This window comes from Hydractinia symbiolongicarpus, chromosome 12 (assembly GCF_029227915.1).
Source record: "Hydractinia symbiolongicarpus strain clone_291-10 chromosome 12, HSymV2.1, whole genome shotgun sequence".
Lineage (NCBI taxonomy): Eukaryota > Metazoa > Cnidaria > Hydrozoa > Anthoathecata > Hydractiniidae > Hydractinia > Hydractinia symbiolongicarpus.
The window spans coordinates 2,328,847-2,356,328 of record NC_079886.1 but is presented as its reverse complement, the minus strand read 5'-3'; the positions used below and the strand labels follow the sequence as shown (position 1 = coordinate 2,356,328).

At 35.5% G+C, this 27,482-nt stretch overlaps 2 protein-coding genes across 2 annotated transcripts; both read right to left on the bottom strand.

Annotated features, from left to right (window-relative positions):
• Positions 1 to 264: 264 nt before the first annotated feature.
• LOC130622370 (uncharacterized) lies at positions 265 to 1,809 on the bottom strand. Its single transcript, XM_057437827.1, has 3 exons — positions 1,480 to 1,809; positions 1,117 to 1,306; positions 265 to 1,035 (listed from the first exon to the last, which is right to left on the bottom strand). The coding sequence occupies exons 1-3, from the start codon at positions 1,807 to 1,809 to the stop codon at positions 713 to 715; spliced, it is 843 nt and encodes a 280-aa protein (XP_057293810.1). The 3' UTR covers positions 265 to 712.
• Positions 1,810 to 1,824: 15 nt separating this feature from the next.
• On the bottom strand, positions 1,825 to 2,710 carry LOC130622074 (uncharacterized). The gene is made up of 2 exons (XM_057437468.1): positions 2,564 to 2,710; positions 1,825 to 2,357 (listed from the first exon to the last, which is right to left on the bottom strand). The coding sequence occupies exons 1-2, from the start codon at positions 2,616 to 2,618 to the stop codon at positions 2,002 to 2,004; spliced, it is 411 nt and encodes a 136-aa protein (XP_057293451.1). The 5' UTR covers positions 2,619 to 2,710; the 3' UTR covers positions 1,825 to 2,001.
• Positions 2,711 to 27,482: the final 24,772 nt, after the last annotated feature.

Sequence of the window (27,482 nt, the reverse complement as noted above, 5' to 3'; positions counted from 1 at the left end):
TCGCCGGCAAACGAAAACCCGCGATTTCCTGTAAATCCCGGGCTTGGCCCACGGGTGGTTCGAAGCGGAATCTAAGAGTTAGCGCATGCGCGGGTTTTTAACGACATCCGTGGAGGAATAATGGCGGCCGGCATCAAACTACGTAGTCAAAACAAACCAAGAGCAAGTTTAAATCTATTGTTATCCTCCCATCTAATATTCCAATAGATCTAATTTAGCCGTAAACGAACATGTGATAAGTCAACGAAGAGGCTCAGCGAAACATTTTTGTTGTAGTGGAGCTAGGTACGAGGAACAAGACTACTCAAGTAGATGAAAGAAAAAATCAAGATTTTTGCTTATTTGCGTTACGTTGCTAACGTCAAGGTAATTAACTTGTTATTCAGAGTTTTCTAGGGCTGTAGAAAAGTTATTTTACATCAAGGACACATGGCCCTAAGAGAAAAATACAACTTTGAAGTGCTTTCAGTTTTTTTTAATCAGAAAATGACTTTTGAAGTAGGCATATTTTTCACAGTTTCACGATAACTATCAAATACGTATGAAAGCTTCAATATCGTTTAACTAAGCCAATGTGGCATTACTGTGTTATAAATTTGCTAGAAACTGGTTAACACAAGGTTGGTTAACATAAAATATTTATATATATACATGCTAGGTAGGCGACAAAATACAGTCACATCCACTTAACAGCTAGTAGAAAATTCTGTCACTACTCTTCCTCGCCTTTTGTAAATTTACGCTTTTTAGCTGCTGGCTTCAAGTCTTGAGCTTCTGGATTTGTTGTCAAAAGGTGCTGTTTCATAATGTATTTGAGCCTGTCAACTGGGTTTTTGATGTTTGAATAATTTATTCTCATACGATGCAAATCGTGGTGAATAGATTCTCCACCTTGTTCACCATAAAAACCTAAGCCCGTTCTCCACTTGTTTACAAAATCCAATACATGGTCTTCTAGTATGTGCAGCTTTGGACTGATGTATATTGAAGGCCAATTAACTCTTAAATAACACATGAACTGATTGATAGATGTCTCTAAAAGTTGGTTAAACAAATTTTATAAATTGACTTTTCTACTTTTAAGCATTTCATAAAAATCAAACTTGCATATTTTACCTAAATTTGATAACATTTCTTGGGTCATAATACATGAAGAATTGAATATTGAGTGACACGAACCATACAGCTTGAACAGTTGTTCAAACTTCTTGCATGTTTCTTGACACTCCAGATATAAAACTTGATCATCACATTGATTCTGTACAATTTCAGGAATACGATCACATAAATACTTTATGTTGCCATCCTATAATATTGTCTACTGTTTGTTGTAAACCAATTTGTGAAATTATACTTATGCATAATACAATTTCATATTTTTCGTTTACTTTATCTTGTTTCAATACAAATTGTATAGCATTGTATTGAAACAAGATAAAGTAAACGAAAATTTTTATAAATTGCAAAAATAAATCTAACCTTGAGCATTTTATGACAATGGTTGCCAATAAAGCTTTTTCCGTGGTACGCCTGCCTCTCAACACCAAGCTCCTGCAGTGTATCGTCTAGGGATGATACGCAAGGACCAGATCCAATTTCCAATTGGTACTTTTCTTTGAATGCTTTTATGCTTCTATGTTTCTCCTTCAGTTCAAATTCTAAGTTATCCAACTCTGGTTTGTAGTTTTTTTCAAACTCATCCTTGGTAATTTGTTTAGATATAACCATCCAGTTCATATGTTCCTGCTGGTTATCATACTCGTCCTCCAATTCTTTTGACTCATTTTGTAAATTGCAAAATATATACATATATATATACATATATATATAGATATGTTATAAAGAAATGCAGCCCAAGATATGATTGGAAGTAGTATTAATAATAATAAAAATCTAGTAAGGTGTACATACATTAAAATTCTCATATTTGCCATAAACTCTGCAAATTTAATATTAATTTCACCATCAGTAGTTTGAGCATGAATTGTGGCAATTCTTAAATCAACTTCTTGACAGTAGCTTTCCAAGTTGTTGAACATTTTTAAATATATCCCAAGTGTTAGGTGGAGCCCTGGTATAGCCACCTATATAAAAAGTAATAAAAAATAGGTTTGCTGAATTTTCATAACATTGCACGAAGTACATTATACTTACTTGTTCTAGGGGGATGTTAAAGAAGCAATCATGTATCACATTTTGATAGTGTTTGGCGTTTTTCACTAACGATCCATTGTCACGAAATCGCTGCAGGTTTGTGTTCAAACTGTCCAAGCTACGTTTTGGAAAAGATCCACGAATAAATTTTGGGATGCAAAGTTGGTCAGTCTTTATGCTGCACCAGAGACAACAGTGACGGCCTGTAAAATTTAAAACACTAAGGTAATTTTATAGATAGATTTTATTTTATATAAGACACATTGTATTATTGATATATAATATACACATAATTTTTTTAAGGAATCTGAAGTGATATGTGCCCAAAGAAGGAACTTTTGAAGCTATTTTTGTTTTTCCTTAATGTGAAATTTGATATTTATTTTAATTTAATAAAACATGTCATTACCATTTGCCCCACTAATTCCATACATAGCACATAAATACTCGTAATCTCCATACATAAAGAGACGGATCTTCAAATTATTCCACTTCTGTTTTTGTAGAATCCTAATTTGTGGTTTAAATCTTTCTAAGCAGATTCTTAAATTTGTCACGGAATTCTTTGCCTCAAATATGCTGAAGATGGTCGTATTTTCTTTGCGATTAGGGTTTCTAATATTTGCCACTTGATAGCTCATTTTGAAACTGTTATCACCATGGTCACCACCAATTTTAACATGTATTTCATCATCCGGTATAAATGAGTGATGAACTAATTGATTATTTTTACTCAGTTCTGTTAACCGGTTTAATATATGACCTACAACATTGTAAAGGTATACCCAAGGCTTGGGATCTACAACAAGCTGCTTATTACTACTACTAAATTTTCGAGTTAGAGGAGCTAGCTCAGCAACAAGCCCTTTCCCTATCCACTTGTCTGCAACCTGTCTTGTTGTTTTTTCAGATGCAAGTTTGATGTCAAAAGTGGCAAGCCATCGGGAAATATTTCGCATAAGGTTCCATGGCAAATTCAAGGTGGCTTTCATGGCGGCAGCAGTCTCAGCTGGAATGGAGACATGATGGATTTCTGCGATTATTTGTTTTCGCTGCTCCTTGTCACATTTTTTCATGATCGCAGCTGTTTGTTTCACAAATGCATCATTTGAATTTCCTGAAATCATGTTGATTATATTTTTAGCTGTTTTGCTCCGATCAGATAAGCTTCTTTTACTACTTTCATTTGATAACTTTCTTGGCATGCTGATCGGTGTAACCGTTATTGGCTAAAATAAAGAAATGTTTTTTATTTTTAGTCTTTGTTAGATATATAATATATATATATATAGTAGAAATATGAATAATTTTCAGGTAAATGCAGAAAAATATGTATATTCTAAATGTTTATTTATATACCTGTGGTCCTTTTGTAGCAAATTGAATTGTTTGATTCGGTAGTTTTGACTGTTTAATTTTGATACCAACCAAATGTGTCATGCATTTTTCAATAATTGTCGGTACAGGCTTAGACGGACTTAGCTTTAAAATGTCGTTGGGTGTCATCAATTCTGGCTCAATGGTTTTTTTCGGCCTTCCACCTTTTTTAGATTTTATAGGCCGTCCCCCTTTAGATTTAATTTTCGAGAAATTTGATGCACTGCCTTCTTTCCATCTTACTGGGCATTTTGATGTTTTTGTGCCCCGCAAATTACAATTTTGCATTGTGCAGTAACATTTATTACAAAATTTTGGTGGATGTATTTTGTTTACATCTTGCTCAAAGTCCTCCTGAAATGCTGACTGAAGGCCAGAAAGGTTTTCCTTTACAAGATAGGAAACTCTTCCATTCAAAATATTTCCACATATGCGACAAAGTTTGGTTAGATCTGTATGTTCTGCCATTCTATAGCTATAATTATTCTAAAAAATAATATTATGTAACCAGTTTAATCGTTGCCTTTCCAATTATATTTTTTAACTTAGTCAAAAGCTTTTTGCAAACATAAAGTTTCACATTTCATGACCATAAGCTTTTTTTCCTGTCTGTGCCACCATTTTAAAAATTTGAATTTTGTTCAACTTTGATGACAAATATTTTTCAGAAAAAAACTGAAAGCAGTATGGAACTTTAAAAAATAGAAAGTATAATCCTTGGGCTTTCGTAACATATAAGTTTGATTAGGTGAAAAACTCTATATAACGTTATAGCCGACCTGTTAGCTAGGTCACTTTTTGACTCGACATTTACCGTCTCGTCTTATTTACGTTTGTTGCGCTTGGAAACGACAACAAAATTGTTTTTTGATTTTTTCCACAGCATCTGAAGACCTTAGATGCTAGTTAAATAGATTTACATAAGGCCACGCGAGAGTAAAATTTCTGTTATCGACATTAGAAGTTGTGCCTTTATCAGCAACTTTGTTACAAAATTTTGGAAGCTCGCCCCAGACTCCCGGCAAATGCGCTTAAATTCCATTGTACGGCCGTTTGAATCACCCGTGGGCCCCTATAGTCGAATGTATACAAAGAAAGTACCCTGTGAGTAAACTGATTTTAAGAACGATTTTTTAAATTATTTTTTCACCACTAAAACGCATGAGACTTGTAGTTTTCAAAAATGTTTTCATTTTTGATAAGACGCTGAATAAAAGAAGTTTAATCCCCGGCAAACGAAAACCTGCGATTTCCCGTAAATCCGGTGCTAGCCCCGTATAGTCAAAAGTATACAAAGAAAGTAGTCAAGGAGCAAACTCATTTCCCGAACGATTTTTTAAATTATTTTTTCACCACTAAAACGCATGAGACTTGTAGTTTTCAAAAATGTTTTCATTTTTGATGAGACGCTAAATAAAAGAAGTTTAATCGCCGGCAAACGAAAACCCGCGATTTCCCGTAAATCCCGGACTCGGCCCGTATAGTCAAAAGTTTACAAAGAAAGTACCCAGGGAGTAAACTCATTTCCGGAACGATTTTTTAAATTATTTTTTCACCACTAAAACGCATGAGACTTGTAGTTTTCAAAATTATTTTCATTTTTGATGAGACGCTGAATAAAAGGAGTTTAATCGGCGGCAAACGAAAACCCGCGATTTCCTGTAAATCCCGGGCTTGGCCCCTATAGTCGAATGTATACAAAGAAAGTACCCTGTGAGTAAACTGATTTTCAGAACGATTTTTTAATTATTTTTTCACCACTAAAACGCATGAGTCTTGTAGTTTTCAAAATTGTTTTCATTTTTGATAAGACGCTGAATAAAAGAAGTTTAATCGCCGGCAAACGAAAACCCGCGATTTCCCGTAAATCCGGTACTCGACCCGTATAGTCAAAAGTATACAAAGAAAGTACTCAAGGAGTAAATTCATTTCCCGAACGATTTTTTAAATTATTTTTTTACCACTAAAACGCACGAGACTTCTAGTTTTCAAAAATGTTTTCATTTTTGATGAGACGCTGAATAAAAGAAGTTTAATCGCCGGCAAACGAAAACCCGCGATTTCCCGTAAATCCCGGACTCGGCCCGTATAGTCAAAAGTATACAAAGAAAGTACCCTGCGAGTAAATTCATTTCCCGAACGATTTTTTAAATTACTTTTTCACCACTAAAACGCATGAGACTTGTAGTTTTCAAAATTATTTTCATTTTTGATGAGACGCTGAATAAAAGAAGTTTAATCGCCGGCAAACGAAAACCCGCGATTTCCCGTAAATCCCGTACTCGGCCCGTATAGTCAACAGTATACAAAAAAAGTACCCAGGGAGTAAACTGATTTCCCGAATGATTTTTTAAATTATTTTTTCACCACTAAAACGCATAAGACTTGTAGTTTTCAAAAATGTTTTCATTTTTGATGAGACGCTGAATAAAAGGAGTTTAATCGCCGGCCAACGAAAACCCGCGATTTCCTGTAAATCCCGGGCTTGGCCCCATATAGTCGAATGTATACAAAGAAAGTACTCAAGGAGTAAATTCATTTCCCGAACGATTTTTTAAATTATTTTTTCACCACTAAAACGCACGAGACTTGTAGTTTCAAAAATGTTTTCATTTTTGATGAGACGCTAAATAAAAGAAGTTTAATCGCCGGCTAACGAAAACTAGCGATTTCCCGTAAATCCCGGACTCGGCCCGTATAGTCAAAAGTATACAAAGAAAGTACCCAGGGAGTAAACTGATTTCCCGAATGATTTTTTAAATTATTTTTTCACCACTAAAACGCATAAGACTTGTAGTTTTCAAAAATGTTTTCATTTTTGATGAGACGCTGAATAAAAGGAGTTTAATCGCCGGCAAACGAAAACCCGCGATTTCCTGTAAATCCCGGGCTTGGCCCCTATAGTCGAATGTATACAAAGAAAGTACACTGTGAGTAAACTGATTTTCAGAATGATTTTTTAATTATTTTTTCACCACTAAAACGCATGAGTCTTGTAGTTTATAAAATTGTTTTCATTTTTGATAAGACGCTGAATAAAAGAAGTTTAATCGCCGGCAAACGAAAACCCGCGATTTCCCGTAAATCCGGTACTCGACCCGTATAGTCAAAAGTATACAAAGAAAGTACTCAAGGAGTAAATTCATTTCCCGAACGATTTTTTAAATTATTTTTTCACCACTAAAACGCACGAGACTTCTAGTTTTCAAAAATGTTTTTATTTTTGATGAGACGCTGAATAAAAGGAGTTTAATCGCCGGCAAACGAAAACCCGCGATTTCCCGTAAATCCCGGACTCGGCCCGTATAGTCAAAAGTATACGAAGAAAGTACCCTGCGAGTAAATTCATTTCCCGAACGATTTTTTAAAATTACTTTTTCACCACTAAAACGCATGAGACTTGTAGTTTTCAAAATTATTTTCATTTTTGATGAGACGCTGAATAAAAGAAGTTTAATCGCCGGCAAACTAAAACCCGCGATTTCCCGTAAATCCCGTACTAGGCCCGTATAGTCAAAAGTATACAAAAAAAGTACCCAGGGAGTAAACTGATTTCCCGAATGATTTTTTAAATTATTTTTTCACCACTAAAACGCATAAGACTTGTAGTTTTCAAAAATGTTTTCATTTTTGATGAGACGCTGAATAAAAGGAGTTTAATCGCTGGCCAACGAAAACCCGCGATTTCCTGTAAATCCCGGGCTTGGCCCCATATAGTCGAATGTATACAAAAAAAGTACCCTGTGAGTAAATTGATTTTCAGAACGATTTTTTAATTATTTTTTCACCACTAAAACGCATGATTCTTGTAGTTTTCAAAATTGTTTTCATTTTTGATGAGACGCTGAATAAAAGGAGTTTAATCGCCGGCAAACGAAAACCCGCGATTTCCTGTAAATCCCGGGCTTGGCCCCTATAGTCGAATGTATACAAAGAAAGTACCCTGTGAGTAAACTGATTTTCAGAACGATTTTTTAATTATTTTTTCACCACTAAAACGCATGAGTCTTGTAGTTTATAAAATTGTTTTCATTTTTGATAAGACGCTGAATAAAAGAAGTTTAATCGCCGGCAAACGAAAACCCGCGATTTCCCGTAAATCCGGTACTCGACCCGTATAGTCAAAAGTATACAAAGAAAGTACTCAAGGAGTAAATTCATTTCCCGAACGATTTTTTAAATTATTTTTTCACCACTAAAACGCACGAGACTTCTAGTTTTCAAAAATGTTTTTATTTTTGATGAGACGCTGAATAAAAGAAGTTTAATCGCCGGCAAACGAAAACCCGCGATTTCCCGTAAATCCGATACTCGACCCGTGTAGTCAAAATTATACAAAGAAAGTACTCAAGGAGTAAACTCATTTCCCGAACGATTTTTTAAATTATTTTTTCACCACTAAAACGCACGAGACTTGTAGTTTTCAAAAATGTTTTCATTTTTTATGAGACGCTAAATAAGAGAAGTTTAATCGCCGGCAAACGAAAACCCGCGATTTCCTGTAAATCCCGGGCTTGGCCTCATATAGTCGAATGTTTACAAAGAAAGTACCCAGGGAGTAAATTCATTTCCCGAACGATTTTTTAAATTATTTTTTCACCACTAAAACCCACGAGACTTGTAGTTACAAAAATGTTTTCATTTTTGATGAGACGCTAAATAAAAGAAGTTTAATCGCCGGCAAACGAAAACCCGCGATTTCCCGTAAATCCGATACTCGACCCGTGTAGTCAAAATTATACAAAGAAAGTACTCAAGGAGTAAACTCATTTCCCGAACGATTTTTTAAATTATTTTTTCACCACTAAAACGCACGAGACTTGTAGTTTTCAAAAATGTTTTCATTTTTTATGAGACGCTAAATAAGAGAAGTTTAATCGCCGGCAAACGAAAACCCGCGATTTCCTGTAAATCCCGGGCTTGGCCTCATATAGTCGAATGTTTACAAAGAAAGTACCCAGGGAGTAAATTCATTTCCCGAACGATTTTTTAAATTATTTTTTCACCACTAAAACCCACGAGACTTGTAGTTACAAAAATGTTTTCATTTTTGATGAGACGCTAAATAAAAGAAGTTTAATCGCCGGCAAACGAAAACTAGCGATTTCCCGTAAATCCCGGACTCGGCCCGTATAGTCAAAAGTATACAAAGAAAGTACCCAGGGAGTAAACTGATTTCCCGAATGATTTTTTAAAATATTTTTTCACCACTAAAACGCATAAGACTTGTAGTTTTCAAAAATGTTTTCATTTTTGATAAGACGCTGAATAAAAGAAGTTTAATCGCCGGCAAACGAAAACCCGCGATTTCCCATAAATCCGATACTCGACCCGTGTAGTCAAAAGTATACAAAGAAAGTACTCAAGGAGTAAACTCATTTCCCGAACGATTTTTTAAATTATTTTTTCACCACTAAAACGCATGATTCTTGTAGTTTTCAAAATTGTTTTCATTTTTGATGAGACGCTGAATAAAAGGAGTTTAATCGCCGGCAAACGAAAACCCGCGATTTCCTGTAAATCCCGGGCTTGGCCCCTATAGTCGAATGTATACAAAGAAAGTACCCTGTGAGTAAACTGATTTTCAGAACGATTTTTTAATTATTTTTTCACCACTAAAACGCATGAGTCTTGTAGTTTATAAAATTGTTTTCATTTTTGATAAGACGCTGAATAAAAGAAGTTTAATCGCCGGCAAACGAAAACCCGCGATTTCCCGTAAATCCGGTACTCGACCCGTATAGTCAAAAGTATACAAAGAAAGTACTCAAGGAGTAAATTCATTTCCCGAACGATTATTTAAATTATTTTTTCACCACTAAAACGCACGAGACTTCTAGTTTTCAAAAATGTTTTTATTTTTGATGAGACGCTGAATAAAAGAAGTTTAATCGCCGGCAAACGAAAACCCGCGATTTCCCGTAAATCCGATACTCGACCCGTGTAGTCAAAATTATACAAAGAAAGTACTCAAGGAGTAAACTCATTTCCCGAACGATTTTTTAAATTATTTTTTCACCACTAAAACGCACGAGACTTGTAGTTTTCAAAAATGTTTTCATTTTTTATGAGACGCTAAATAAGAGAAGTTTAATCGCCGGCAAACGAAAACCCGCGATTTCCTGTAAATCCCGGGCTTGGCCTCATATAGTCGAATGTTTACAAAGAAAGTACCCAGGGAGTAAATTCATTTCCCGAACGATTTTTTAAATTATTTTTTCACCACTAAAACCCACGAGACTTGTAGTTACAAAAATGTTTTCATTTTTGATGAGACGCTAAATAAAAGAAGTTTAATCGCCGGCAAACGAAAACTAGCGATTTCCCGTAAATCCCGGACTCGGCCCGTATAGTCAAAAGTATACAAAGAAAGTACCCAGGGAGTAAACTGATTTCCCGAATGATTTTTTAAATTATTTTTTCACCACTAAAACGCATAAGACTTGTAGTTTTCAAAAATGTTTTCATTTTTGATAAGACGCTGAATAAAAGAAGTTTAATCGCCGGCAAACGAAAACCCGCGATTTCCCATAAATCCGATACTCGACCCGTGTAGTCAAAAGTATACAAAGAAAGTACTCAAGGAGTAAACTCATTTCCCGAACGATTTTTTAAATTATTTTTTCACCACTAAAACGCAGGAGACTTGTAGCTTTCAAAAATGTTTTCATTTTTGATGAGACGCTAAATAAGAGAAGTTTAATTGCCGGCAAACCAAAACTAGCGATTTCCCGTAAATCCCGGACTCGGCCCGTATAGTCAAAAGTATACAAACAAAGTACCCAGGGAGTAAATTTATTTCCCGAACGATTTTTTAAATTATTTTTTCATCACTAAAACGAATGAGACTTGTAGTTTTCAAAAATATTTTCATTTTTGATGAGACGCTGAATAAAAGAAGTTTAATCGCCGGCAAACGAAAACCCGCGATTTCCTGTAAATCCCGGGCTTAACCCCATATAGTCGAATGTTTACAAAGAAAGTACCCAGGGAGTAAATTCATTTCCCGAACGATTTTTTAAATTATTTTTTCACCACTAAAACGCACGAGACTTGTAGCTTTCAAAAATGTTTTCATTTTTGATGAGACGCTAAATAAGAGAAGTTTAATTGCCGGCAAACCAAAACTAGCGATTTCCCGTAAATCCCGGACTCGGCCCGTATAGTCAAAAGTATACAAACAAAGTACCCAGGGAGTAAATTCACTTCCCGAACGATTTTTTAAATTATTTTTTCATCACTAAAACGAATGAGACTTGTAGTTTTCAAAAATATTTTCATTTTTGATGAGACGCTGAATAAAAGAAGTTTAATCGCCGGCAAACGAAAACATGCGATTTCCTGTAAATCCCGGGCTTGGCCCAATATAGTCGAATGTTTACAAAGAAAGTACCCAGGGAGTAAATTCATTTCCCGAACGATTTTTTAAATTATTTTTTCAACACTAAAACGCATGAAACTTGTAGTTTTCAAAAATATTTTCATTTTTGATGAGACGCTAAATAAAAGAAGTTTAATCGCCGGCAAACGAAAACCCGCGATTTCCCGTAAATCCCGTACTCGGCCAGTATAGTCGAATGTATATAAAAAAAGTACCCAGGGAGTAAACTCATTTCCCGAACGATTTTTTAAATTATTTTTTCACCACTAAAACGCCTGAGACTTGTAGTTTTCAAAAATGTTTTCATTTTTGATGAAACGCTAAATTAAAGAAGTTTAATCGCCGGCAAACGAAAACCCAAGATTTCCCGTAAATCCCGTACTCGGCCCGTATAGTCAAAAGTATACAAAGAAAGTACCCAGGGAGTAAATTCATTTCCCGAACGATTTTTTAAATTATTTTTTCACCACTAAAACGAATGAGACTTGTAGTTTTCAAAAATATTTTCATTTTTGATGAGACGCTGAATAAAAGAAGTTTAATCACTGGCAAACGAAAATCCAAGATTTCCCGTAAATCCCGTACTCGGCCCGTATAGTCAAAAGTATACAAAGAAAGTACCCAGGGAGTAAACTCATTTCCCGAACGATTTTTTAAATTATTTTTTCACCACTAAAACGCATGAGACTTGTAGTTTTCAAAAATGTTTTCATTTTTGATGAGACGCTAAATAAAAGAAGTTTAATTGCCGGCTAACGAAAACCCGCGATTTCCCGTAAATCCCGTACTCGGTCCGTATAGTCAAAAGTACACCAAAAAGGACCCAGGGAGTAAACTGATTTCCCGAATGATTTTTTAAATTATTTTTTCACCACTAAAACGCATGAGACTTGTAGTTTTCCAAAATGTTTTCATTTTTGATGAGACGCAGAATAAAAGAAGTTTAATCGCCGGCAAACGAAAACCCGCGATTTCCTGTAAATCCCGGGCTTGGCCCATATAGTCAAAAGTATACAAAGAAAGTACCCAGGGAGTAAACTCATTTCCCGAACGATTTTTTAAATTATTTTTTCACCACTAAAACGCATGAGACTTGTAGTTTTCAAAAATGTTATCATTTTTGATGAGACGCTGAATAAAAGAAGTTTAATCGCCCGCATACAAAAACCCGCGATTTCCTGTAAATCCCGGGATTGGCCCCTATAGTCGAATGTATACAAAGAAAGTACCCTGTGAGTAAACTAATTTTCAGAACGATTTTTTAAATTATTTTTTCACCACTAAAACGCATGAGACTTGTAGTTTTCAAAAATGTTTTCATTTTTGATAAGACGCTGAATAAAAGAAGTTTAATCGCCGGCAAACCAAAACTAGCGATTTCCTGTAAATCCCGGACTCGGCCCGTATAGTCAAAAGTATACAAAGAAAGTACCCAGGGAGTAAATTCATTTTCCGAACGATTTTTTAAATTATTTTTTCACCACTAAAACGAATCAGACTTGTAGTTTTCAAAAATATTTTCATTTTTGATGAGACGCTGAATAAAAGAAGTTTAATCGCCGGCAAACGAAAACCCGCGATTTCCCGTAAATCCCGTACTCGGCCCGTATAGTCAAAAGTATACAAAGAAAGTACCCAGGGAGTAAACTCATTTCCTGAACGATTTTTTAAATTATTTTTTCACCACTAAAACGCATGAAACTTGTAGTTTTCAAAAATATTTTCATTTTTGATGAGACGCTAAATAAAAGAAGTTTAATCGCCGGCAAACGAAAACCCGCGATTTCCCGTAAATCCCGTACTCGGCCAGTATAGTCGAATGTATATAAAAAAAGTACCCAGGGAGTAAACTCATTTCCCGAACGATTTTTTAAATTATTTTTTCACCACTAAAACGCCTGAGACTTGTAGTTTTCAAAAAATTTTTCATTTTTGATGAAACGCTAAATTAAAGAAGTTTAATCGGCGGCAAACGAAAACCCAAGATTTCCCGTAAATCCCGTACTCGGCCCGTATAGTCAAAAGTATACAAAGAAAGTACCCAGGGAGTAAATTCATTTCCCGAACGATTTTTTAAATTATTTTTTCACCACTTAAACGAATGAGACTTGTAGTGTTCAAAAATATTTTCATTTTTAATGAGACGCTGAATAAAAGAAGTTTAATCGCCGGCAAACGAAAACCCAAGATTTCCCGTAAATCCCGTATTCGGCCCGTATAGTCAAAAGTATACAAAGAAAGTACCCAGGGAGTAAACTCATTTCCCGAACGGTTTTTTAAATTATTTTTTCACCACTAAAACGCATGAGACTTGTAGTTTTCAAAAATATTTTCATTTTTGATGAGACGCTGAATAAAAGAAGTTTAATCGGCGGCAAACAAAAACCCAAGATTTCCCGTAAATCCCCTACTCGGCCCGTATAGTCAAAAGTATACAAAGAAAGTACCCAGGGAGTAAACTCATTTCCCGAACGATTTTTTAAATTATTTTTTCACCACTAAAACGCATGAGACTTGTAGTGTTTAAAAATATTTTCATTTTTGATGAGACGCTGAATAAAAGAAGTTTAATCGCCGGCAAACGAAAACCCAAGATTTTCCGTCAATCCCGTACTCGGCCCGTATAGTCAAAAGTATACAAAGAAAGTACCCAGGGAGTAAACTCATTTCCTGAACGATTTTTTAAATTATTTTTTAAAACTAAAACGCATGAGACTTGTAGTTTTCAAAAATGTTTTCATTTTTGATGAGACGCTGAATAAAAGAAGTTTAATTGCCGGCAAACGAAAATCCGCGATTTCCCGTAAATCCCGTACTCGGCCCGTATAGTCAAAAGTACACAAAAAAGGACCAAGGGAGTAAACTCATTTCCCGAACGATTTTTTAAATTATTTTTTCACGACTAAAACGCATGAAACTTGTAGTGTTTAAAAATATTTTCATTTTTGATGAGACGCTGAATAAAAGAAGTTTAATCGCCGGCAAACGAAAACCCAAGATTTTCCGTCAATCCCGTACTCGGCCCGTATAGTCAAAAGTATACAAAGAAAGTACCCAGGGAGTAAACTCATTTCCTGAACGATTTTTTAAATTATTTTTTAAAACTAAAACGCATGAGACTTGTAGTTTTCAAAAATGTTTTCATTTTTGATGAGACGCTGAATAAAAGAAGTTTAATTGCCGGCAAACGAAAACCCGCGATTTCCCGTAAATCCCGTACTCGGCCCGTATAGTCAAAAGTACACAAAAAAGGACCCAGGGAGTAAACTCATTTCCCGAACGATTTTTTAAATTATTTTTTCACGACTAAAACGCATGAAACTTGTAGTTTTCAAAAATATTTTTATTTTTGATGAGACGCTAAATAAAAGAAGTTTAATCGCCGGCAAACGAAAACCCGCGATTTCCCGTAAATCCCGTACTCGGCCAGTATAGTCGAATGTATATAAAAAAAGTACCCAGGGAGTAAACTCATTTCCCGAACGATTTTTTAAATTATTTTTTCACCACTAAAACGCCTGAGACTTGTAGTTTTCAAAAATGTTTTCATTTCTGATGAAACGCTAAATTAAAGAAGTTTAATCGCCGGCAAACGAAAACCCAAGATTTCCCGTAAATCCCGTACTCGGCCCGTATAGTCAAAAGTATGCAAAGAAAGTACCCAGGGAGTAAGTTCATTTCCCGAACGATTTTTTAAATTACTTTTTCACCACAAAAACGCATGAGACTTGTAGTTTTCAAAAATGTTTTCATTTTTGTTAAGACGCTGAATAAAAGAAGTTTAATCGCCGGCAAACGAAAACCCGCGATTTCCCGTAAATCCGGTACTCGGCCGGTATAGTCAAAAGTATACAAAGAAAGTACTCAAGGAGTAAACTCATTTCCCGAACGATTTTTTAAATTATTTTTTCACCACTAAAACGAATAAGACTTGTAGTTTTCAAAAATGTTTTCATTTTTGATGAGACGCTGAATAAAAGAAGTTTAATTGCCGGCAAACGAAAACCCGCGATTTCCCGTAAATCCCGTACTCGGCCCGTATAGTCAAAAGTACACAAAAAAGGACCCAGGGAGTAAACTCATTTCCCGAACGATTTTTTAAATTATTTTTTCACGACTAAAACGCATGAAACTTGTAGTTTTCAAAAATGTTTTCATTTCTGATGAAACGCTAAATTAAAGAAGTTTAATCGCCGGCAAACGAAAACCCAAGATTTCCCGTAAATCCCGTACTCGGCCCGTATAGTCAAAAGTATACAAAGAAAGTACCCAGGGAGTAAGTTCATTTCCCGAACGATTTTTTAAATTACTTTTTCACCACAAAAACGCATGAGACTTGTAGTTTTCAAAAATGTTTTCATTTTTGTTAAGACGCTGAATAAAAGAAGTTTAATCGCCGGCAAACGAAAACCCGCGATTTCCCGTAAATCCAGTACTCGGCCCGTATAGTCAAAAGTATACAAAGAAAGTACTCAAGGAGTAAACTCATTTCCCGAACGATTTTTTAAATTATTTTTTCACCACTAAAACGAATAAGACTTGTAGTTTTCAAAAATGTTTTCATTTTTGATGAGACGCTAAATAAAAGAAGTTTAATTGCCGGCAAACGAAAACCCGCGATTTTCCGTAATTTCCGTACTCGGGTACTCGGCCCGTATAGTCAAAAGTACACAAAAAAGGACCCAGGGAGTAAACTCATTTCCCGAACGATTTTTTAAATTATTTTTTCACGACTAAAACGCATGAAACTTGTAGTTTTCAAAAATATTTTCATTTTTGATGAGACGCTAAATAAAAGAAGTTTAATCGCCGGCAAACGAAAACCCGCGATTTCCCGTAAATCCCGTACTCGGCCAGTATAGTCGAATGTATATAAAAAAAGTACCCAGGGAGTAAACTCATTTCCCGAACGATTTTTTAAATTATTTTTTCACCACTAAAACGCCTGAGACTTGTAGTTTTCAAAAATGTTTTCATTTCTGATGAAACGCTAAATTAAAGAAGTTTAATCGCCGGCAAACGAAAACCCAAGATTTCCCGTAAATCCCGTACTCGGCCCGTATAGTCAAAAGTATACAAAGAAAGTACCCAGGGAGTAAGTTCATTTCCCGAACGATTTTTTAAATTATTTTTTCACCACAAAAACGCATGAGACTTGTAGTTTTCAAAAATGTTTTCATTTTTGTTAAGACGCTGAATAAAAGAAGTTTAATCGCCGGCAAACGAAAACCCGCGATTTCCCGTAAATCCGGTACTCGGCCCGTATAGTCAAAAGTATACAAAGAAAGTACTCAAGGAGTAAACTCATTTCCCGAACGATTTTTTAAATTATTTTTTCACCACTAAAACGAATAAGACTTGTAGTTTTCAAAAATGTTTTCATTTTTGATGAGACGCTAATTAAAAGAAGTTTAATTGCCGGCAAACGAAAACCCGCGATTTTCCGTAATTTCCGTACTCGGGTACTCGGCCCGTATAGTCAAAAGTACACAAAAAAGGACCCAGGGAGTAAACTCATTTCCCGAACGATTTTTTAAATTATTTTTTCACCACTAAAACGCATGAAACTTGTAGTTTTCAAAAATATTTTCATTTTTGATGAGACGCTAAATAAAAGAAGTTTAATCGCCGGCAAACGAAAACCCGCGATTTCCCGTAAATCCCGTACTCGGCCAGTATAGTCGAATGTATATAAAAAAAGTACCCAGGGAGTAAACTCATTTCCCGAACGATTTTTTAAATTATTTTTTCACCATTAAAACGCCTGAGACTTGTAGTTTTCAAAAATGTTTTCATTTCTGATGAAACGTTAATTTAAAGAAGTTTAATCGCCGGCAAACGAAAACCCAAGGTTTCCCGTAAATCCCGTACTCGGCCCGTATAGTCAAAAGTATACAAAGAAAGTACCCAGGGAGTAAGTTCATTTCCCGAACGATTTTTTAAATTATTTTTTCACCACTAAAACGAATGAGACTTGTAGTTTTCAAAAATATTTTCATTTTTGATGAGACGCTGAATAAAAGAAGTTTAATCGCCGGCAAACGAAAACCCAAGATTTCCCGTAAATCCCGTACTCGGCCCGTATAGTCAAAAGTATACAAAGAAAGTACCCAGGGAGTAAACTCATTTCCCGAACGATTTTTTAAATTATTTCTTCACCACTAAAACGCATGAGACTTGTAGTTTTCAAAAATGTTTTCATTTTTGATGAGACGCTGAATAAAAGAAGTTTAATTGCCGGCAAACGAAAACCCGCGATTTCCCGTAAATCCCGTACTCGGCCCGTATAGTCAAAAGTACACAAAAAAAGGACCCAGGGAGTAAACTGATTTCCCGAATGATTTTTTAAATTATTTTTTCACCACTAAAACGCATGAGACTTGTAGTTTTCCAAAATGTTTTCATTTTTGATGAGACGCAGAATAAAAGAAGTTTAATCGCCGGCAAACGAAAACCCGCGATTTCCTGTAAATCCCGGGCTTGGCCCATATAGTCGAATGTATACAAAGAATGTACCCTGTGAGTAAACTCATTTTAAGAACGATTTTTTAAATTATTTTTTCACCACAAAAACGCATGAGACTTGTAGTTTTTAAAAATGTTTTCATTTTTGATAAGACGCTGAATAAAAGAAGTTTAATCGCCGGCAAACGAAAACTCGCGATTTCCCGTAAATCCGGTACTCGGCCCGTATAGTCAAAAGTATACAAAGAAAGTACTCAAGGAGTAAATTCATTTCCCGAACGATTTTTTAAATTATTTTTTCACCACTAAAACGAATGAGACTTGTAGTTTTCAAAAATGTTTTCATTTTTGATGAGACGCTAAATAAAAGAAGTTTAACCGCCGGCAAAGGAAAACCCGCGATTTCCTGTAAATCCCGGGCTTGGCCCGTATAGTCAAAAGTATACAAAGAAAGTACCCAGGGAGTAAACTCATTTCCCGAACGATTTTTTAAATTATTTTTTCACCACTAAAACGCATGAGACTTGTAGTTTTCAAAAATGTTTTCATTTTTGATGAGACGCTGAATAAAAGAAGTTTAATCGCTGGCAAACGAAAACCCGCGATTTCCCGTAAATCCCGTACTCGGCCCGTATAGTCAAAAGTATACAAAGAAAGTACCCAGGGAGTAAACTCATTTCCCGAACGATTTTTTAAATTATTTTTTCACCACAAAAACGCATGAGACTTGTAGTTTTTAAAAATGTTTTCATTTTTGATGAGACGCTGAATAAAAGAAGTTTAATTGCCGGCAAACGAAAACCCGCGATTTCCCGTAAATCCCGTACTCGGCCAGTATAGTAGAATGTATATAAAAAAGTACCCAGGAAGTAAACTCATTTCCCGAACAATTTTTTAAATTATTTTTTCACCACTAAAACGCCTGAGACTTGTAGTTTTCAAAAATGTTTTCATTTTTGATGAGACGCTGAATAAAAGAAGTTTAATCGCTGGCAAACGAAAACCCGCGATTTCCCGTAAATCCCGTACTCGGCCCGTATAGTCAAAAGTATACAAAGAAAGTACCCAGGGAGTAAACTGATTTTAAGAACGATTTTTTAAATTATTTTTTCACCACTAAAACGCATGAGACTTGTAGTTTTCAAAAATGTTTTCATTTTTGATGAGACGCTGAATAAAAGAAGTTTAATCGCCGGCAAACGAAAACCCGCGATTTCCTGTAAATCCCGGTCTTGGCCCCATATAGTTGAATTATACAAAGAAAGTACCCTGTGAGTAAACTGATTTTCAGAACGATTTTTTAAATTATTTTTTCACCACTAAAACGCATGAGACTTGTAGTTTTCAAAATTGTTTTCATTTTTGATAAGACGCTGAATAAAAGAAGTTTAATCGCCGGCAAACGAAAACCCGCGATTTCCCGTAAATCCGGTACTCGACCCGTATAGTCAAAAGTATACAAAGAAAGTACTCAAGGAGTAAACTCATTTTCCGAACGATTTTTTAAATTATTTTTTCACCACTAAAACGCCTGAGACTTGTAGTTTTCAAAATTATTTTCATTTTTGATGTGACGCTGAATAAAAGAAGTTTAATCGCCGGCAAACGAAAACCCGCGATTTCCCGTAAGGCCCGTACTCGGCCCGTATAGTCAAAAGTATACAAAAAAAGTACCCAGGGAGTAAACTGATTTCCCGAATGATTTTTTAAATTATTTTTTCACCACTAAAACGCATGAGACTTGCAGTTTTCCAAAATGTTTTCATTTTTGATGAAACGCAGAATAAAAGAAGTTTAATCGCCGGCAAACGAAAACCCGCGATTTCCTGTAAATCCCGGGCTTGGCCCATATAGTCGAATGTATACAAAGAAAGTACCCTCTGAGTAAACTCATTTTCAGAACGATTTTTTAAATTATTTTTTCACCACAAAAACGCATGAGACTTGTAGTTTTCAAAAATGTTTTCATTTTTGATGAGACGCTGAATAAAAGAAGTTTAATCGCTGGCAAACGAAAACCCGCGATTTCCCGTAAATCCCGTACTCGGCCCGTATAGACAAATGTATACAAAGAAAGTACCCTGCGAGTAAATTCATTTCCCGAACAATTTTTTAAATTACTTTTTCACCACAAAAACGCATGAGACTTGTAGTTTTTAAAAATGTTTTCATTTTTGATGAGACGCTGAATAAAAGAAGTTTAATTGCCGGCAAACGAAAACCCGCGATTTCCCGTAATTTCCGTACTCGGCCCGTATAGTCAAAAGTATACAAAGAAAGTACCCAGGGAGTAAACTCATTTCCCGAACGATTTTTTAAATTATTTTTTCACCACAAAAACGCATGAGACTTGTAGTTTTCAAAAATATTTTCATTTTTGATGAGACGCTAAATAAAATAAGTTTAATCGCCGGCAAACGAAAACCCGCGATTTCCCGTAAATCCCGTACTCGGCCAGTATAGTAGAATGTATATAAAAAAGTACCCAGGAAGTAAACTCATTTCCCGAACAATTTTTTAAATTATTTTTTCACCACTAAAACGCCTGAGACTTGTAGTTTTCAAAAATATTTTCATTTTTGATGAGACGCTAAATAAAATAAGTTTAATCGCCGGCAAACGAAAACCCGCGATTTCCCGTAAATCCCGTACTCGGCCAGTATAGTAGAATGTATATAAAAAAGTACCCAGGAAGTAAACTCATTTCCCGAACAATTTTTTAAATTATTTTTTCACCACTAAAACGCCTGAGACTTGTAGTTTTCAAAATTATTTTCATTTTTGATGTGACGCTGAATAAAAGAAGTTTAATCGCCGGCAAACGAAAACCCGCGATTTCCCGTAAGGCCCGTACTCGGCCCGTATAGTCAAAAGTATACAAAAAAAGTACCCAGGGAGTAAACTGATTTCCCGAATGATTTTTTAAATTATTTTTTCACCACTAAAACGCATGAGACTTGCAGTTTTCCAAAATGTTTTCATTTTTGATGAAACGCAGAATAAAAGAAGTTTAATCGCCGGCAAACGAAAACCCGCGATTTCCTGTAAATCCCGGGCTTGGCCCATATAGTCGAATGTATACAAAGAAAGTACCCTCTGAGTAAACTCATTTTCAGAACGATTTTTTAAATTATTTTTTCACCACAAAAACGCATGAGACTTGTAGTTTTCAAAAATGTTTTCATTTTTGATGAGACGCTGAATAAAAGAAGTTTAATCGCTGGCAAACGAAAACCCGCGATTTCCCGTAAATCCCGTACTCGGCCCGTATAGACAAATGTATACAAAGAAAGTACCCTGCGAGTAAATTCATTTCCCGAACAATTTTTTAAATTACTTTTTCACCACTAAAACGCATGAGACTTGTAGTTTTTAAAATTATTTTCATTTTTGATTTGACGCTGAATAAAAGAAGTTTAATCGCTGGCAAACGAAAACCCGCAATTTCCCGTAAATCCCGTACTCGGCCCGTATAGTCAAAAGTATACAAAGAAAGTACCCAAGGAGTAAACTTATTTCCCGAACGATTTTTTAAATTATTTTTTCACCACAAAAACGCATGAGACTTGTAGTTTTTAAAAATGTTTTCATTTTTGATGAGACGCTGAATAAAAGAAGTTTAATTGCCGGCAAACGAAAACCCGCGATTTCCCGTAATTTCCGTACTCGGCCCGTATAGTCAAAAGTATACAAAGAAAGTACCCAGGGAGTAAACTCATTTCCCGAACGATTTTTTAAATTATTTTTTCACCACAAAAACGCATGAGACTTGTAGTTTTCAAAAATATTTTCATTTTTGATGAGACGCTAAATAAAATAAGTTTAATCGCCGGCAAACGAAAACCCGCGATTTCCCGTAAATCCCGTACTCGGCCAGTATAGTAGAATGTATATAAAAAAGTACCCAGGAAGTAAACTCATTTCCCGAACAATTTTTTAAATTATTTTTTCACCACTAAAACGCCTGAGACTTGTAGTTTTCAAAAATATTTTCATTTTTGATGAGACGCTAAATAAAAGAAGTTTAACCGCCGGCAAAGGAAAACCCGCGATTTCCTGTAAATCCCGGGCTTGGCCCGTATAGTCAAAAGTATACAAAGAAAGTACCCAGGGAGTAAACTCATTTCCCGAACGATTTTTTAAATTATTTTTTCACCACTAAAACGCATGAGACTTGTAGTTTTCAAAAATGTTTTCATTTTTGATGAGACGCTGAATAAAAGAAGTTTAATCGCTGGCAAACGAAAACCCGCGATTTCCCGTAAATCCCGTACTCGGCCCGTATAGTCAAAAGTATACAAAGAAAGTACCCAGGGAGTAAACTCATTTCCCGAACGATTTTTTAAATTATTTTTTCACCACAAAAACGCATGAGACTTGTAGTTTTTAAAAATGTTTTCATTTTTGATGAGACGCTGAATAAAAGAAGTTTAATTGCCGGCAAACGAAAACCCGCGATTTCCCGTAAATCCCGTACTCGGCCAGTATAGTAGAATGTATATAAAAAAGTACCCAGGAAGTAAACTCATTTCCCGAACAATTTTTTAAATTATTTTTTCACCACTAAAACGCCTGAGACTTGTAGTTTTCAAAAATGTTTTCATTTTTGATGAGACGCTGAATAAAAGAAGTTTAATCGCTGGCAAACGAAAACCCGCGATTTCCCGTAAATCCCGTACTCGGCCCGTATAGTCAAAAGTATACAAAGAAAGTACCCAGGGAGTAAACTGATTTTAAGAACGATTTTTTAAATTATTTTTTCACCACTAAAACGCATGAGACTTGTAGTTTTCAAAAATGTTTTCATTTTTGATGAGACGCTGAATAAAAGAAGTTTAATCGCCGGCAAACGAAAACCCGCGATTTCCTGTAAATCCCGGTCTTGGCCCCATATAGTTGAATTATACAAAGAAAGTACCCTGTGAGTAAACTGATTTTCAGAACGATTTTTTAAATTATTTTTTCACCACTAAAACGCATGAGACTTGTAGTTTTCAAAATTGTTTTCATTTTTGATAAGACGCTGAATAAAAGAAGTTTAATCGCCGGCAAACGAAAACCCGCGATTTCCCGTAAATCCGGTACTCGACCCGTATAGTCAAAAGTATACAAAGAAAGTACTCAAGGAGTAAACTCATTTTCCGAACGATTTTTTAAATTATTTTTTCACCACTAAAACGCACGAGACTTCTAGTTTTCAAAAATGTTTTCATTTTTGATGAGACGCTGAATAAAAGAAGTTTAATCGCCGGCAAACGAAAACCCGCGATTTCCCGTAAATCCCGGACTCGGCCCGTATAGACAAATGTATACAAAGAAAGTACCCTGCGAGTAAATTCATTTCCCGAACGATTTTTTAAATTACTTTTTCACCACTAAAACGCATGAGACTTGTAGTTTTCAAAATTATTTTCATTTTTGATGTGACGCTGAATAAAAGAAGTTTAATCGCCGGCAAACGAAAACCCGCGATTTCCCGTAAGGCCCGTACTCGGCCCGTATAGACAAAAGTATACAAAAAAAGTACCCAGGAAGTAAACTGATTTCCCGAATGATTTTTTAAATTATTTTTTCACCACTAAAACGCATGAGACTTGCAGTTTTCTAAAATGTTTTCATTTTTGACGAAACGCAGAATAAAAGAACTTTAATCGCCGGCAAACGAAAACCCGCGATTTCCTGTAAATCCCGGGCTTGGCCCATATAGTCGAATGTATACAAAGAAAGTACCCTCTGAGTAAACTCATTTTCAGAACGATTTTTTAAATTATTTTTTCACCACAAAAACGCATGAGACTTGTAGTTTTCAAAAATGTTTTCATTTTTGATAAGACGCTGAATAAAAGAAGTTTAATCGCCGGCAAACGAAAACCCGCGATTTCCCGTAAATCCGGTACTCGGCCCGTATAGTCAAAAGTATACAAAGAAAGTACTCAAGGAGTAAACTCATTTCCCGAACGATTTTTTAAATTATTTTTTCACCACTAAAACGAATAAGACTTGTAGTTTTCAAAAATGTTTTCATTTTTGATGAGACGCTAAATAAAAGAAGTTTAATCGCCGGCAAACAAAAACCCGCGATTTCCCGTAATTTCCGTACTCGGCCCGTATAGTCAAAAGTATACAAAGAAAGTACCCAGGGAGTAAACTCATTTCCCGAACGATTTTTTAAATTATTTTTTCACCACTAAAACGCATGAGACTTGTAGTTTTCAAAAATATTTTCATTTTTGATGAGACGCTAAATAAAATAAGTTTAATCGCCGGCAAACGAAAACCCGCGATTTCCCGTAAATCCCGTACTCGGCCAGTATAGTAGAATGTATATAAAAAAGTACCCAGGAAGTAAACTCATTTCCCGAACAATTTTTTAAATTATTTTTTCACCACTAAAACGCCTGAGACTTGTAGTTTTCAAAAATGTTTTCATTTTTGATGAGACGCTGAATAAAAGAAGTTTAATCGCTGGCAAACGAAAACCCGCGATTTCCCGTAAATCCCGTACTCGGCCCGTATAGTCAAAAGTATACAAAGAAAGTACCCAGGGAGTAAACTCATTTCCCGAACGATTTTTGAAATTATTTTTTCACCACAAAAACGCATGAGACTTGTAGTTTTTAAAAATGTTTTCATTTTTGATGAGACGCTGAATAAAAGAAGTTTAATTGCCGGCAAACGAAAACCCGCGATTTCCCGTAATTTCCGTACTCGGCCCGTATAGTCAAAAGTATACAAAGAAAGTACCCAGGGAGTAAACTCATTTCCCGAACGATTTTTTAAATTATTTTTTCACCACTAAAACGCCTGAGACTTGTAGTTTTCAAAAATGTTTTCATTTTTGATGAGACGCTGAATAAAAGAAGTTTAATCGCTGGCAAACGAAAACCCGCGATTTCCTGTAAATCCCGTACTCGGCCCGTATAGTCTAAAAGTATACAAAGAAAGTACCCAGGGAGTAAACTCATTTCCCGAACGATTTTTTAAATTATTTTTTCACCACAAAAACGCATGAGACTTGTAGTTTTTAAAAATGTTTTCATTTTTGATGAGACGCTGAATAAAAGAAGTTTAATTGCCGGCAAACGAAAACCCGCGATTTCCCGTAAATCCCGTACTCGGCCCGTATAGTCAAAAGTACACAAAAAAATGACCCAGGGAGTAAACTGATTTCCGGAACGATTTTTTAAATTATTTTATCACCACTAAAACGCATGAGACTTGTAGTTTTCAAAAATATTTTCATTTTTGATGAGACGCTAAATAAAAGAAGTTTAATCGCCGGCAAAGGAAAACCCGCGATTTCCTGTAAATCCCGGGCTTGGCCCGAATAGTCAAAAGTTTACAAAGAAAGTACCCAGGGAGTAAACTCATTTCCGGAACGATTTTTTAAATTATTTTTTCACCACTAAAACGCATGAGACTTGTAGTTTTTAAAAATATTTTCATTTTTGATGAGACGCTAAATAAAAGAAGTTTAATCGCCGGCAAAGGAAAACCCGCGATTTCCTGTAAATCCGAGGCATGGCCCGTATAGTCAAAAGTTTACAAAGAAAGTACCCAGGGAGTAAACTCATTTCCGGAACGATTTTCTAAATTATTTTTTCACCACTAAAACGCATGAGACTTGTAGTTTTCAAAAATATTTTCATTTTTGATGAGACGCTAAATAAAAGAAGTTTAATCGCCGGCAAAGGAAAACCCGCGATTTCCTGTAAATCCCGGGCTTGGCCCGTATAGTCAAAAGTATACAAAGAAAGTACCCAGGGAGTAAACTCATTTCCCGAACGATTTTTTAAGTTATTTTTTCACCACTAAAACGCATGAGACTTGTAGTTTTCAAAAATATTTTCATTTTTGATGAGACGCTAAATAAAAGAAGTTTAATCGCCGGCAAACGAAAACCCGCGATTTCCTGTAAATCCCGGGCTTGGCGCCTATAGTCGAATGTATACAAAGAAAGTACCCTGTGAGTAAACTGATTTTAAGAACGATTTTTTAAATTATTTTTTCACCGCTAAAACGCATGAGACTTGTAGTTTTCAAAAATGTTTTCATTTTTGATAAGACGCTGAATAAAAGAAGTTTAATCCCCGGCAAACGAAAACCTGCGATTTCCCGTAAATCCGGTGCTAGCCCCGTATAGTCAAAAGTATACAAAGAAAGTAGTCAAGGAGTAAACTCATTTCCCGAACAATTTTTTAAATTATTTTTTCACCACTAAAACGCATGAGACTTGTAGTTTTCAAAAATGTTTTCATTTTTGATGAGACGCTAAATAAAAGAAGTTTAATCGCCGGCAAACGAAAACCCGCGATTTCCCGTAAATCCCGGACTCGGCCCGTATAGTCAAAAGTATACAAAGAAAGTACCCTGCGAGTAAATTCATTTCCCGAACGATTTTTTAAATTACTTTTTCACCACCAAAACGCATGAGACTTGTAGTTTTCAAAATTATTTTCATTTTTGATGAGACGCTGAATAAAAGGAGTTTAATCGGCGGCAAACGAAAACCCGCGATTTCCTGTAAATCCCGGGCTTGGCCCCTATAGTCGAATGTATACAAAGAAAGTACCCTGTGAGTAAACTGATTTTCAGAACGATTTTTTAATTATTTTTTCACCACTAAAACGCATGAGTCTTGTAGTTTTCAAAATTGTTTTCATTTTTGATAAGACGCTGAATAAAAGAAGTTTAATCGCCGGCAAACGAAAGTCCGCGATTTCCCGTAAATCCGGTACTCGACCCGTATAGTCAAAAGTATACAAAGAAAGTACTCAAGGAGTAAATTCATTTCCCGAACGATTTTTTAAATTATTTTTTCACCACTAAAACGCACGAGACTTCTAGTTTTCAAAAATGTTTTCATTTTTGATGAGACGCTGAATAAAAGAAGTTTAATCGCCGGCAAACGAAAACCCGCGATTTCCCGTAAATCCCGGACTCGGCCCGTATAGTCAAAAGTATACAAAGAAAGTACCCTGCGAGTAAATTCATTTCCCGAACGATTTTTTAAATTATTTTTTCACCACAAAAACGCATGAGACTTGTAGTTTTTAAAAATGTTTTCATTTTTGATGAGACGCTGAATAAAAGAAGTTTAATTGCCGGCAAACGAAAACCCGCGATTTCCCGTAAATCCCGTACTCGGCCCGTATAGTCAAAAGTACACAAAAAAAGGACCCAGGGAGTAAACTGATTTCCGGAACGATTTTTTAAATTATTTTATCACCACTAAAACGCATGAGACTTGTAGTTTTCAAAAATATTTTCATTTTTGATGAGACGCTAAATAAAAGAAGTTTAATCGCCGGCAAAGGAAAACCCGCGATTTCCTGTAAATCCCGGGCTTGGCCCGTATAGTCAAAAGTTTACAAAGAAAGTACCCAGGGAGTAAACTCTTTTCCGGAACGATTTTTTAAATTATTTTTTCACCACTAAAACGCATGAGACTTGTAGTTTTTAAAAATATTTTCATTTTTGATGAGACGCTAAATAAAAGAAGTTTAATCGCCGGCAAAGGAAAACCCGCGATTTCCTGTAAATCCCAGGCTTGGCCCGTATAGTCAAAAGTTTACAAAGAAAGTACCCAGGGAGTAAACTCATTTCCGGAACGATTTTCTAAATTATTTTTTCACCACTAAAACGCATGAGACTTGTAGTTTTCAAAAATATTTTCATTTTTGATGAGACGCTAAATAAAAGAAGTTTAATCGCCGGCAAAGGAAAACCAGCGATTTCCTGTAAATCCCGGGCTTGGCCCGTATAGTCAAAAGTATACAAAGAAAGTACCCAGGGAGTAAACTCATTTCCCGAACGATTTTTAAGTTATTTTTTCACCACTAAAACGCATGAGACTTGTAGTTTTCAAAAATATTTTCATTTTTGATGAGACGCTAAATAAAAGAAGTTTAATCGCCGGCAAACGAAAACCCGCGATTTCCTGTAAATCCCGGGCTTGCCCCGTATAGTCAAAAGTATACAAAGAAAGTAGTCAAGGAGTAAACTCATTTCCCGAACGATTTTTTAAATTATTTTTTCACCACTAAAACGCATGAGACTTGTAGTTTTCAAAAATGTTTTCATTTTTGATGAGACGCTAAATAAA